This window comes from Pelecanus crispus, chromosome 6 (assembly GCF_030463565.1).
Source record: "Pelecanus crispus isolate bPelCri1 chromosome 6, bPelCri1.pri, whole genome shotgun sequence".
In the NCBI taxonomy this organism is placed as follows: domain Eukaryota; kingdom Metazoa; phylum Chordata; class Aves; order Pelecaniformes; family Pelecanidae; genus Pelecanus; species Pelecanus crispus.
In genome coordinates this window covers 5547349-5562783 of record NC_134648.1, presented here as the reverse complement: position 1 = coordinate 5562783, position 15435 = coordinate 5547349, and the positions used below count along the sequence as shown (strand labels likewise).

At 37.7% G+C, this 15435-nt stretch overlaps 1 protein-coding gene across 1 annotated transcript in view; it reads right to left on the bottom strand.

Annotated features, from left to right (window-relative positions):
• PRMT3 (protein arginine methyltransferase 3) overlaps nt 1-15435 on the bottom strand; it is a 68103-nt gene that overhangs the window by 27350 nt on the left and 25318 nt on the right. Inside the window, exons 11-12 of the mRNA XM_075712361.1 lie at nt 7346-7424; nt 2070-2257 (exon numbers count right to left, since the gene is read on the bottom strand). Of these exons, the coding sequence (XP_075568476.1) occupies nt 2070-2257; nt 7346-7424 (267 nt within the window). The remainder of the gene's footprint in view (nt 1-2069; nt 2258-7345; nt 7425-15435) is intronic.

Sequence of the window (15435 nt, the reverse complement as noted above, 5' to 3'; positions counted from 1 at the left end):
AAGTCTTCTTCCTAACGCAGCCCAGGAGGCTGGCTGGCTGCCTTTGCCACAAGGGTGTGTGTTGCTGGCTCACCGTCAACTTGGTGTTAACCAGGACCCCAAACTCTTCTCTGCAAAGCTGCCTTCCAGCCAGTAGGGCCCCAGCCTCTACTGCTCTGTGGGTTATTCCTCTGTTCCCAGCTGCAGGATTTTGCGTGGCCCTTTGCTTGCCCCGAGCCCTTTGCACAGGGCCCCCGCTGGCCCATTTCTCCAGCCTACGGGGTTCCTTCTGAACAGCAGCGCAACCATGTGGTGTATCAGTATGTGAAATATCAGTGACACAACAGAGGAAAAAAGCATACGAGGCAGAGAACTGCTTCATTATTTTGAAATTAACACAAAACAATGGCATCCAGGATAACATAACACTGTCAAATCAAATTGCAACTTGCATTTCAATATTCTAATCTTTTTTTTTTATATATATATTTATATATAAAAAACCCCAGAGTTTTTAAAGAGCAATAAGCTTCAGTTTTCAGTTGTTCATAAAAATTCCACCACATCTTTTCACTGTATGAAATTATTTAGTTTACGTACTCAAGTTAAAACGCTTTATCCAAGAACGTCATATACTGGTCAAGTTAAACGTCATATACGTTATTCACCAATATCCCTTGATGTTGCCTCATCTTTCTTTAGGGAATGTTTTGCCTGCTGAAAAGTTACTTTATAAACTATAAAAAACAAGCAGCAGCTAGTCTGAGCAAACACACTAAAATATCTTCTGTAATAATCATATGATAAATTGGAACATTTTTAAACTTTCCCTCAAAAATATAATCCATTTGTTCTGTGGAATGGCTATTGATTAAAACAATTTACCTATAATGCCGCTGTTGCTCAACTCATTAATTTTACTACTTTGTACTGTAACTCCAGCAAATGAGCTCATGCATTGACTTTTGGTTATTTTAAAAACCGCGACTGCTACCGAGAACTAATGAGTATAAAACCATTAAGCATAACAGTTACGCAAAATGCTGCATGATGACAAAATTTGCTAAGCACATACACCTGAGCTGGACAGTGACTGCTCACAACAGTCTATATTAGAAAGGGACACGTACTGTTACTAGTAAAGCATTTTGCTTCTAAAAATGACAGCAGCTTATAGACTGCATTGGGCACATTTAACTATAGTTATTGTTATCAACACTTTCCAGATTGAGATACTGTTTTAATTTATTTTTTTGCCTAACAAACTGATAGAATTCAATGTATCCATGCAGCCATTAATTTAGAGCACATGACATGTTCTTCATTTTCTGTATACCAATCTTGACCTATTCGCAAGAAGTATTCAACTACACTTTCACTTGAATCAGAACATGCAAAATGTTACAAAAAAACGGCAGGTGAGAAAAGTGCCTACACCTCACTCGTATCTCATCATGTAGGTGTTCTCTCATATGAATTTCTACCAACTTTGCTGCTACTCTGCATGACAAAGCCGCCATAAAAACCGAAAGACAACACAAAAAAGTAAGCATAAAATTAATTCAATGAGTACTGCAGAAACTACTGTCACCTTTTCAGACATGGTCATTCTGTAGGATGAAGCTATGATGATAGCGAGCCATGCTCCAATGAAAGCTCTTTAAAGCCAGCTAGTTTGACACAGAAAGAGGTAAGAAGCCCCCCTGCAACTTAGTACATTGACTGAGGTGAACAGGGAAGCAAAGTAGAAGAAAAAGGCTCTATATTCCAGGTGTATTTTTTGGTAGAGTTTAAATTTCAGTTATGCAACTTGTAACTTATTAAAATGCAAGTAAATTTGTGTTTGGATAGAAGAAAACGTAGAACAGAACAATCCAAATATGGGAAGATTACTTTATTAAGAGCTCAAACTTGGTAAAAAAAAAGGCAATTAATACAAGTCTTGCAGTCTTCATCCAAAGAACCTTATTGCATTCGTACCATTCTGAAGATGCCCAAGTTCATTATGTGTGTGTGTGTGTATTTTTTCCCCTCCTCCATAAAAAAGGAAATTTCTAATCTGACTACTAAAAATTTAAGAAGTACGGTACCTTAATGACACTGGCTGTAGATATCAGTGTGTTTGGATCCAGCACCTCTACAACAGCTTCTGGAATTACAGCCTTCTTCATGCAAGACATGTCAAAGCCATATACATTGTCCCAGAACAGTAGCTTGTCCATGTGTTTATTCATATCCCCAACAGCTACTAGACTAATGGTGCAAATGTCAGGATAAACTGTAACAACAGAAACAGATTAGTGAAATTTTATTTTAGATATGCATAAAGGGGACTTTTTTTTTCTTTTCTCTTTAAGTGATTAACATCTTAAAAGAACAAATTAAAGAATTTTTTTTATCTCTTGGACAAGACACTTTTTCTGCTACTTTATTTTTTCAAGTCCCATTTGTCCACAGAAGAGACTAGACATTGGAACTTAATTTTCCCACACTACTCTGGGTAACAGTATTTTCTGTTCACAACAAAAATATCTTTGTAGTTGAATCCCACTGCCAGGAAATGACTGGAAACTTGATGCCTGAAGAAAATAATTTGGAACATCCTATTCTGGCTTATATAAAGAGACTGACCTAAAATGTATTTAATAACTATAGACAGACACTCAAAGGAAAATTCAGGTGAGGGCTTTGCAATAACAAGAAACCTCTGTAAAAACACCTTACTTCCAGGAAAAAAGCAAATATTCTTACTCAAGAGTTTTATTCCTGTTTCTTATCAGCTCTGGCTGGTACTTGTCTTACAACCTAAAAAATTATTTCTAGGTACTGGAAAAGAATAACCACTCTTCTGTCTGCATCTGAAGAGCATGGAAGTGACCCAACAGACAGAAGAGAACTTCATCATTAATCCCACCTGCAGTTTTAGGATGACAGCTATCATTTTTACGCTATCTCCACATTTGTCCTTTCCCTCCTCCCAAGAATATATTCAGAACAAGTACCTATTTACATCTTTTCCAAATAGTAGTGGAAGACTGACATTTGCCTTTTTAACAGCTACCTACAGCAAAGCCAGTCAATCTCTTGGCAATCTCTATCCACTACTGATTGGAAAAGACACAAAGAACAGCTGCTATGAACATGGCTGTCTACAGCACGATCAAACAGTAAGAGAAGCTCAATTTATATTTACCTAGGTTTCTTTCCACAAAGAAATCCCCATGTTTTGTTTTTAGAGTTTTAAAGTCTTTAATGCCACTAAGTTGAATTCTTGATCTGGATTCAGAGCCAAATGCCTACTAATAAACACCTTTATTTTATTTTTTATTGATACATGAATGTGGCAGTGTTAATAAAACTGAAGCTAAGTTTCTCTTTTCCTCCCCAAAATCTGGTGAACTGTAAAATTAATTTTGTCTTCAGCTCTGCTTGAAATTGTAGCTTATCAAAATGAGTATGGAGAAATCATCAGTATAGCATGGTAAGTCAGAAAAACAGTGTTTTTTGCCTTGCAAAATACTGAAGATAGAAACAGCAAATTGAAATTAGACCTTTTATATACAGTGAGAGTAGATTTAGCCTAAAGGAAATAATCTTAGACATTTTAATGATGAAGAAGAGTCTTCTCTAAAGAAGCTTTTTTTTTTTCCCCTGTATGAAGATATTAAAGTAAGCAACCACCTCTACATTTGGAATGACTAGTTTATACAAAATATGAATGCACTGTCATTTTTCTCGCTTTCTGTTTAAAACAGAGTAAACAAATATCAGCAAGCTTAAATTGGGATCCCATTGGTAAGCTATCATCATCCCTACTTTGCAGATGAGAAACTCAAAGTGGAAGGTTTCTCCAGGAAAAGCCTACAATTAACTCAGCAGTAAAAAGGCAGTTCCATGAGAATCAAAACAGGAAGGCATTCAAACTATCTTGTCTGAAACAAATCATTTGGTTCCAGCACACCTGACAGCTGTCACATATGCACAAAAAAAACCAAACCAAAAAACCAATGGACATCTGGTGGTAGGAGTATTTGCAAGTAGTTTCTGGAGCCATCAATAAGGGATTTCCATTTCTCAGAGCTCTCATTGCTCTTTACTAGTGTGACAACTGCTTACATTTGGCTTTACCTCTCAGCATTTCAAACCTTCAAGAGCCACCACTGATGCTCCAAAAATTAAAAGACAGTGTGAAACAGGCAACAAAAGCAAGCGACTACAGCCTTTGAGGGAATATTTTTCAGGGAAATGCTCTTCATAGGATGCAAGGTGTATGTGAGAAGAGGGGTGCAAAGAGACTGAAAATCCCTAGTTATAGAACACACTTACAGGAGCATGCTAGCAACACTGTAAACGAAAACCACCGCAAAAAGGGATCAACTACTTTATAACCTTCGTTCCTTGGACTGCCCTCATTTCTGGGACATTCTGTTAACAGGAAAAAGTTTACCATGTCTATCAAGTGTGAAATATTTGAGTGGGACCATAATCAGTTTTTATTAAATCTCTTGATCCACACAACAAATCCTTACATCAGCGGTGGAACTCGTGATCGATTACACAAAGTGCTTAAGAACAAGCAAAAACATAAACACTAATGCCCTGATCTAATCTGCATTTTTAGCTTAGCCTATCAATAGCAACAAAAAAAGTAGACAATGCCTTCACAAAAAGAAATCTGTGTTCCACAACAGGGCACAGGCAAAAGACTACAGTGATACACTGACTTCCAAATTTACAAACCCACCCATGTCCAGAAGCACATGTTATACTGAAGTTTGACTGGCAATGAAAGCATGTTATCTAAACATCAGACTATATCATCTAAACACTGTAGAGTTTTGTAAATTTTTAAAAGCATCTGCTTAAAATTGCATTTGCCATTTCACCCATTATCCTCGATCCCCCTGGAAATCCTCTGCTCTTTCTGCAACCCTGTAACACTTCCCTGTGCGATCCTGACACTTGTCATTTTTTTCTGATTAAGCCTATAATTTAATAATTATTCCCTCTCGCAGGTGAAATGAACAAAATGCTGATTGGACAAAAGCACATACTCCTCAATGCGCTCTCAGATTCATCGTTTTGACCATCTGTGTCCTTCTCGACTCAGTGCCCAGAAGTCATCTGTCACTAGTAACAGCTCACGTGGTAAACAGAATATGATGGGAAATCCTTTATCCCTTAGCAATGCCTCACAAACTTCAGGACGCTGAAGGGTAAGGCAGCAATCCTCCAGATATATGGAAATAATTCCAAGTGAATACCATCGTCATTTTGACGTGAACAAGCAAACAGTATTACATTTTGAATGATGCCTTCTTACCCTACGTCATCTCCTCACCAACGTGCACTGCACTGAAATGTATGCAAAAGATCTATACCCAAGCAAGTAACAGCTCTAAAGAACAAACAGATGGGTCCTGGGCAGCAAGAATTTTATGTTCCCAAATAAAGCTATTATATACTGTACACATTACCCTAGAGAGTTTGGCATAATCCACTTCAGCATGCCAATAGGCTAAATTGAAGGAATGACGATATGACTGACTGAACAAATCTAGAAATTTGGATTCTATTCCCGGCTCAGTCACTGAAAGATTTGGCCACATCGCAGCTGCTTCTATTGCTTTTTTCAGCTTTCAAACAGTCCCTGTAATTACGATCTTGGGCTCAATAGTACTAAGTGGCTTGAGACAAAATTAAGCTTTATGGCAGATTTAGGAGTTTCTGTAGTAAGACTTCACCTCAGAATGAGCTCTTAGTTTTGGCTCATCTGAATTCGGATGTGCCCACGGTTCTGCTGCTATTCATCTACACTGCAGAAGCGTCTGTCTCACTACGCTGATCGCCGAGCAACTTTCTCACAAATCTCAGGTACAGTCACTGACCTGCTACACAAGCTGGCAGAAGAACAGTGATTGTAAGCATCTTAAGGAAACAGCGTTCCATTTAAAATCTGGCCATACCAATCGGTACGCGCTGTATGCTTTGTGAAGAGTCAAATAAGGGCCCAAGACCATTCTCAGACCACAGCAGAACCGGCATACCCTGTCTCTCAAAGGAACCTTTGGGAGGCACAAGCCACTAGCAAACTTACCAACAGTACAAATAGAGAGCAAGATACTATTGCAGTTTCAACAGAGGTCAAAAATTTCTGGCCCTTTTCAGAAGGTTTTGGAAGTAGTGGCTAACATCAAATGATTCCTCACAATTTTAGGGGATGTCCCCAAATTTAATTATATTGCAATGTAAAATTATCAGCACGTACCTATACAGAACACACCACAACTGTGTTCCGGATCTGGCTGGACTATTTTACATTACCGAAAACAAAAAAGCTCTTATTCTGTCATGTTGTTCAAGTAGCTTCTAAATATCTTAACACATGAACAGTAATCTCTTGCTTGTATATTCAGCTTTGTGACCAAATGTTGAACAACTGCATAAAATCCCTTTTTTCTGCTGCACTCTGTAGCATACAAAAGCTCACAGCAATCAAAGGGAAGCACTGCAGCGGGCACTGTTACATAGTCATTAATCCAATCATTAAGTCAGTGTAGTGAAACTAACTATGTGCATGGTTAGCACAAAAGGGAGAAAAAAAACCCCAGACTGATGACTACGATTGAAAAAGGTCAATATGAAATACAATACTGACAAAGGAATTAAGCACAAGGAATAAAGCATATGCAGAACTCGTGCAGAAAACTGCATCGCACGAGGAATAAATATTTACAGGCGTTTAAACACTGCTTAAGATGACACTACCTAAGCTACTTAAAAGGATAAAAGAACTCTACTTCCCTACCCTCCAACCAGGAAGAAAAAGGGTATACTCCCACCAGGATGGAATAAATATGCTGAACTGAAACAATGTAAATCCATTACTTATTTCATGTGGCTTCTTGTGTCTGAAACTATGTCCTCCCCACGCAATTTCCCTCCTCCAGGAAAACACCCTATCGACTTTTCCTCTAATTCATCATAGCTTACTCAAACAGTAGCACATCCTACAGAATAAAACTTGTTTTCCTCCGTTTGTAGTTACGCAGAAACCAAGATTTCAAGAGGGGAAAACAAATGCCCACATGTGTGGGAAGAAGTAGGGAGGAAAAATTTAGACTGTACTTAAGAATAAATAACCCCCCTCTATTCTTAAAAACACTATTAACTTGAGACCTTGATACCCCATCTAATATTCTTCTATTACCCATACAGTAAATTAATGCCTTGAAGCTCATACTAATGGAAACATTTTTCATTTAGACTGGCAACTTTCTCATCCATGCATAGCTTATTCTAAGTCTCCGAGTTCATTTAGTTTCCCCCCAGAGCTACATTTATTAAAAGAATTACGCATACCAACCTGAGCCTCCCTCTGCCAGGTACTTGTCCTTTGCATAGATGACAGAATCCAGCATTGACTCAAAGAGAAGGAAATAACCCTGATCATAAAAGAGGGAAAGAATTTAGAAATCATTACGCTTCTTATGTAGCCTGTTTAATCAATCTGCAGATAAGACTTTATCAACACAGTTTAAGAACTTTATATGCCCATGCCCCTCCGTAAAAGACAGAACCCAGTGAATTTCCCAATAGCATTGTCACTTCAAAACTTGAGTTACATGAAGTACCATCTTTAATTTCTCTGCAAATATCTAGCACCTACTAAATTAATAAATTATAGGCAATAAATATCCAATCTACACCAACAACTACCCGACGCAGCCCTACAACAGAAATCAAATTCAACTCAAACCAAGTGAAAAGCTGTATATATTGTTTTATAGTAATAACTTGGAGGTGCCATACAGAAAAACCCCAAGAAAATTCCTTCCTACTTAGAACTGCAAGTAACATTGAAATTATTGCCAGAGAAACACCAAGTAGAATGCATCTTTGCTGCTTCACATTTGCAACGTCATGGTGCCCTGTACCAGCCTGGGCAATGCTCACAAAGATAGGTGGAAATAAATCATATACCAAAGACATGGGTTCTCTGAATGTTCTACATCTTTTAGCAGCACCTGAACTTCAAACATTCTCAGGATAAAAATGGTTAGAACAAGATTTGTGTAGGTTTTCTTGGTGTTGGAATTAATTTTATAACAGGTTAATCACACTGCTATAGTTACTTAGAATAACTTATTGTAAACTTAATCGAGTCAGACATTTTTTGAAACAGAAAAAACATTAAACATTTCTGAAATATAAAGAACATATAGCAGTATTTCATACAATTAGCATTTTATAGATAACATCTGGTTTCTCAACTACTTTTAAGTAAAATGCAAATTTCTAAGAGATATAGAGCCCTTTGTTTTCCAACTGATTTACTCATTTTATACCCTTCCTATCTTCCGAGTATGATCCTTATTCTTGCTGAACACTGTAACACCACTTCATCTACACACACACATTTGCACGACATCAAATCAATTAAGACAAATCATACCAGCATACATTTCGGATTTTCGCTTGGTGTCCTAATTCTCATTTTGCTTAAAACACAGCTTAGCCGTATGGCTTGATATATACACTGATTGCCAGCAGGAAAGAACAAAAAAAGACAACTAGAAGTCCAGGCTTTGAACCCACAGTCCTACAAGTCCAGTCAGCAGTAACCAAACAAAGCAAAGTTAAGAAGAGTGTTTTCTTCACCTTTCCTACACTTCCATATTTGGACAATCATTGGGATTTTTAAATTTTATTTTATTTTTGAAGTCATCATGCCACACAACTGAAGACAGACAGCATTGCATGGGAACTGCACTGCTAAGATACCAAGTTTACTTCAAGTTTATGCCACCTTGGAGGTTTATGTTGCCTAAGGCTCTTAGAAGAAAAATGCAGCTAGTTCAGAATTGCTTATGAACATCACCATCCATACTGCAACCTTCACCATAGTGCAACCTTCAGAACCAAAAACAAAACTAGAAAACCAGAAACTTGAAGCATAACCTATTTGTACTCAACAAGAGCATAGTTTGAAAATAACGGAAATGCCCATTCCTCCACCTGTTTCTTCTGGTAACAGGACAGTGCTCTGTTGGACACTTTTCTTCCCAATGTTGCCTGTTCTTCCACTTTACCGCCTAACGTTCCTAAAGTCCTTAGAGTAAGTCCCAGAATGAAGACTACTGCTTTGTGAGCAGTATGATTTTAGTAAGCTTTGCAAAACAGCTGAAAAGGCCAGGAGCTCCACTTGCATCAGGCAGAGATGATTTTATGCCTACAGCAAGCCAAAAGCACAGAACGGAACCAGAGTTTTCTTTTTTTTTTATTTGTATTCTTGCAGTTTTAAAAATAGAATATGTTCAGTTCACAAAAATTCTTTTCAGATGCTTTTAACTGAAAATGAGTTGTTTCCACAGTATTTTAAATGTGACCTCTAGGACATAGGCTAGTGACCAGCAAGAGTCAGTAAGTTACAAAGTGACATTTTTATCCATCAGCTCTTCACTTATTTCTTCCTGCCTAAAATGCCCATCACCTACAATGTCTGCCAAACAAGTGCAAGAAGTACAGCTGGAAGACACACCTTCTCATGAGAAACACAGTGAAATTTCCACCGTCCTTTCCCCGACCTTTCCACTCCGGCACCATTGGTTCTCCCCCCACTCCCAGTTCCATCTTCCCCCCCAATTCATTATAGCATTCCTGTAAGTTACATAAACCGTCAACGGTACTGAATCAAGTCATTTATTACTTATACCAACGCGTTTTGCTCCGTGTGCTGTGCTCATCTGTAGTGTAATTTAGAATGTAATTTCACAGGCTGCTGCCTCACCTGTAGGGGTGCCATCTGGGAAGAGAATTATACCTGACGTCTTTGCCCCGTGATGCTGTGGGGCACTCTTGCTCCCACCCCCAGAGTGTTCAGGGTTTTGTTTTTTCTTAAGCATGTATTAGCATCCTCAAAATTAATTACTGCAAAGAGATCTCTAGGATACAAATCTGAGCTGAATATTAGTAATTCAATCTTACCAGTAGCTAGGACACATAAAAGGTGACAGGTTCTCTGTTATAGACAAACTGAATACACAGCACGTCTTAAACGTTATGCTGTCATATTATACGTTTTCTACTAAAAAGCTGACCATTTCTTTCTCAAAGTGAACATGAAGTTCCTTATTTTTGTATTTTCAAAGCTGAAATAAAATGGTTGCTCTCCAGCTAACAACAAAAACACATATACAGATGCGGACAGGAACAGAAATACACAGCATTACAGAGTTTGTCCGTTCAAGCATACATCTGTCCTACATCATGTCCATCCAAGAAGTCACCTATCAAAAATGCATGAGCCCACTGATAAATCTGAATCCAGAGTAGTGTCAGTATTGCTACATTTCTTATATATCCTTTATATCTGTATTTTGTCTTTGTAACAAAATTATAAAAGGCTCACAAAAATTCGACGGCTTAATATCCTGCATTGTTAAATATTCCTGTATTATTCAAATATACTACAGCACTCTAATATTTATTTTCATTTTAATTCAAAACTACATAAAAATATTTTACCAATCAATCAAAATGTAAGTATAGGAAGTTCTTTTAACATTAGTGCTTCAGTATTTATCATTGTATTCTTCATGGAGAAAAAGAGACTAAGCTATTGGAAAGCATCAAGACAAGAACAACACTGAATTCTAAAGTATACCTCATTATGTGGAGAATACTAAAGAAAAATGCTTCAGATGAAGAATGCCTCTTCATGTATATATCCCTTAGCTGTGACTATCAAACACCTCAGTGGAACTTGGTTTTGCCTTCACTTATTTCCTACTTACTGGTGAAAGCCATATGTATTGCAAAAAGTGGTATTAGCATGTTAACAACAGCAAGAATTAGCAGATTTTTTAGTACAGCAGAAAAAACATGGAAGGATAGAACTGAGAAGAAATATTTAACTACTTGAGTAAGCGTTGCGTTTCCCCCCCACCTTCTATCAAAGGTCCATTTTATTATTTTCTGTAACATAACTGAACCTGGGCTGGTACTCCAGATTCAGTAAGACCCAAGCCTGAATATTTAATGAGATGAAAGGCAGCTATCAAATCACTGGCCCAGAGAGTGGACTTTTTTTTTTTAAATCCCCATCAATATAATAAAGTGCATTATTTTCTTAAACTAAGTTCCTAACTACAAGGTTTCCATTGGACTACAGAGTAAAACAAGTTACAGAAGGTATGTAAAACAGATTGGACAACAGATTGATTTAAAACATAAAATGTAATCTTGCATTAACAGATGCACAAAACTCATGCAGCCCACTCAGTTTTGTGAAAAATTACTTTTTACTTGACAAAATCCTCCCCAAACCTCTGGCATATTTAAACGAGAAGCAGCAGCTACATGTAAACTCTTCTGCATGCTCTGCTGCAGCACCATTTCCCTCACGCTAAGTCAGCCTTCATGCTGATCTATCATGTATGATTTAATTTTTAAAAAAAGGAAATAATTCATTACTGACAGAGCAAGCCCACACATTTCAAAACCACAGCTTGACTTCGTTATTATGCACACCCTGTTGTGTCCTTAAACAAATATAAGATGAGTGAGAACACCAAATGGGAAGGCCTGAAGAGCAGAAAAGTGATACCCATTATTGGTGTTGCCAAAAAAAAAAAAAAAGGTCATGCAAGGAAATACAATTCCTTTATAAAAAACATTTTGCTGTAAAGAAATCAAAGCATTCAGCTACTTAGTATGCTCTTTACACAGCATTATTAAAAACACAACAATGAAAAGCTCAATTCTTATGTAACTATTACCGTGTTCTAGAAATACAACACTTCCATTAATGCACCTCCAAATACTAACAGAAACAATAGAGAATATTAAGACTTCAGAAAGACTAGCAAGTGTTAAAAAAGCACCATCACTGTATATCCTTCACAGAAACAGGGGAAAGGAGGAAGGGCAGAAAAGATGGTTTCCAGTGTTTCAGACATGCTCACTTCCTAGTCCTTTTCCCTAGATCCTGAATACCTCCCATTCACAGCCCATCCCACTTCAAAATTATCTAACAAAAAATAATAAGAAAAAAAAATATTAGCTACCTGAGCAGTGATATGATTAAGAGAAAAGAGTACTGGGTTCTATCCTTGGTTTATTTTAATTGAGAGTCCACCTCTTTCCCAGTTTTTCCTTGTGTAAAACTCTACTGCATATTCAGTACCGTAAAGCACTGCATAAAACAGCAATTTATGAGAACGCGCTGTACTCTTAACACTTTCAGACAACCAGCTCAGACAATTGTCTCTCACACTAAAACCCCTTACAAACAAGAAATGCAAATATTTTTCAAATGAATAAAACTCTCATCCTCTGGCTTTAAATTCTTACCTAGAGAAAGGAAGTAAAAGCATACACAGAGAAAAAAACCCGCACACAGATGCAGCTAGGTGAGAACATTCCAGAAAAAGCAGTACATACATTTTGTTTCTGTCTGCACTCCTCATTTCAATAAGAAGCCTATAAAGTTTACAATTACGCTACCAAAATCCGTGTGCAGCAACACAGCCACCTTTGGATGTTTATACAGATCTTTTCCTGCCCAGCACTGAATTTCACACAAAACTAGCTTCGACACTTTGCATAGCAGCTCTCATTTCAAACTTAGATACTGTATGGAAAGTTACTCTAATTACAGTAAAACATCATTGTTTCTTAAAATTCAGTATCTTTGGGGAGATGACATAAATGCGATCCTGACCGAGAGCAAGTCCATGATGTACACAACTCCTAAGTACCTTCCCCCCACCTGTACAAACAGCAGCACATTCAAGTCAAAACTCTCAACTTCTGACGAAATCTCAGCATTTGCAAACCATTTTCAGGTCAAGTCACTAGCTGACCAGGGGTTTCATTCAGTACACCAAGGTGCAAACAAGTCACTGATGTGTGTTCAGAAATGCATTTGCATCAGATTGCCACTGGGCAGCGTATACAAACACTCAATTTATTTGCACCTTTGCTTAGAAACCTAATTCATGAAGTCTACAGTTTGACTAAGATAAGAGATTTACTTGTCGGTGTCCTATGGTACAAAAAGACAAGTAAAAAAAAAAGTTAGAGACTGGTACCTGTAATCACTAACAATAATTTGTAGTTTCACAAACTAAAGCTTTCAAAATTTTCACACATCAGAACTCCAGGCAACCAAGCAGGATGGTGCATCAGAAGCTTACAGCCCTGCTATAGATTATCAAACAATCCTGGACAGGGGAACCTCTATAAAACCAAGGCCAACAGTGAGATTTTGATATAAAATTCACCCATTCTTACATTCAGAGAAGCTTCCTCCAAGAACTGGAAGACTTTCTCCTTACAGAATCAGTTTGGTTAGCAGAACAGCCTATTACTTGGCCATTCTTGTGTTCTTTCTTAAGGCAACGCTGTTTATTGGGTGAAGGGGCTCTTCGGTCCGTCTGCTCTGCCTTGTGCTCCTGACCCACAGCACACAAGAAGTCCTTGGGTCAGTCGGGCTGCATGCTTCACAAATGTTTTGCGAAGAGGAATCTGCAGCTGTCTTCAGAGCTGAAAAGTCGAAATAGATGGCTTTATCCGGGTATTCAGTAGTCAAACAGGCCCTCAATCTTCAGCAGTCTGCCTTTTGGACACCAACAGAACAGCTCGCAGCTCATCACGCCTTCCACTGTCTTTCTCAATGGTTTACGTACTGGTTTTAGCCGAGCACAATCACACAGATGCCCTGATTTTAACAACGTCAAACACGCACACTTCAGATGTCACAAACAATGCATTTAGTCTTTACATTAAAAGCAAGATCGCTGCTAATTTCTTTCACAGGCTTAAATAACCGTTGCTCATCATTCAGCCTCTAAATCTGGAACATGACAAAACCATATCCAGATGGATTTAAAACCGAAAAATATTATTTTGGAAGATGGAAAAATATAAAAATATACATTTGAAATATAATTTGGCTATACATATATACATACACACAGTCACACCCCCCTACCCACTGTATAATTAAGATGCTTCTCCCATTTTCGCATATTATAAGGGAACAAATTTAAAAATGAAAGAGAAGTAGGAATAGCAAGGAGTTTGGGGAAGTCACAGGTCGCTTACACCATTAAGAGAACGATCATCAGAAGCCATTACCTTGGAGATGCTCATAATGGAACAGTGTACCTTTTATAATACACTGTTCTATGTGCCATCTTTCTCAGAAAGCCTGTTCTAGAAACGTTCCTTGGGGGATGCAGTATTTTTCCTCTCTCCAGTCTCCATTCTGTTGCTTCACACTTGTTTCTAATTTTCTGATGCTCCATACATAGCTCTAAAGAAAGCTTAGAGTGTACTGGGCTTAAGCACTGTTCCGTACCAAGCAAAACAAGGGTGTGGCTCCACAAAAGGGTTTGATGTTTACTTGTTTACAAGCAGTTTGTTTTCTGAACAGAACAGCAACTTTTCATATTTTTGTTACAAAGAAAAAATACTGTTCCTATTGGAATTTTACTGCTAGTCCATACAGATTCTCTCAAAAAAGAGCTGAAAACTGACATATACTGGCTTCCTTTTTGCTCTCACACTTCACATTTCCAACATTTTCAAGCACTGACATTCACATATTAACAAAAGATTTCACACTGGCCAGTATCACGTAGGGAAGGAAAAGAAAAAGCAAATTCACACAAGAAAGCCAGACAAAGGGGAATCTTCATTTGCATCTAGGCAACATAATGTTCCTTTCTGGACAGTGTCGGAATAGCGCGTACACTGTCCAGCTATCAATCTTACTTCCACAGCATTGTCCTCTTTATCTCTGTATTGCAGCAACCTATAAAAATGCTAACATTCCTAAATATTTAGAATACCTAATTAAGTGAAATGCACTTAGCTATATAATTATGACATTAAAAGGTAAATTAGCACACAAATGGGAAACATGGAACATCCAATACTTCATTTCTTACAAGACCTGCTTTTCAAAATCCTTAACTTCACCTTAGAGGCTCTGATTTACAACATGACTTAAGCTCTTAAGTGCCCAAGTTGCTTTTAAAACCAAATCTTGGGCTCCAGAATGAGAAATGTGATTTTGAGACCATTATTCTTGGTGCACATACTAGGCAACTGATCAGAAGTTTCCCTGAAAGAACTATAATTACATTTCTAGTGAAGTCACTATGCTGTCAGAAATCACCAACCATAAGAGACTATTTTAAACCACTAGTTTAAACCAATGGCTTAAACCCTCCTTGAAACTGGTGACCTCAACATTAAATTAAGCTCATGCTTCAAATAATGTTCATTATAGCTGTGAAGGAAAAACTTTTGCTGATTTCCAGCTCACTGAAATATGTATAAAAAAACCCCCAGAGTAAAACCAAAACGGTTTATTTCCACCTTTACCTGGAAACTATTTAGATGCATATGGATCAATAGCGACCATGTGACCTCTCTCCCAAAGGC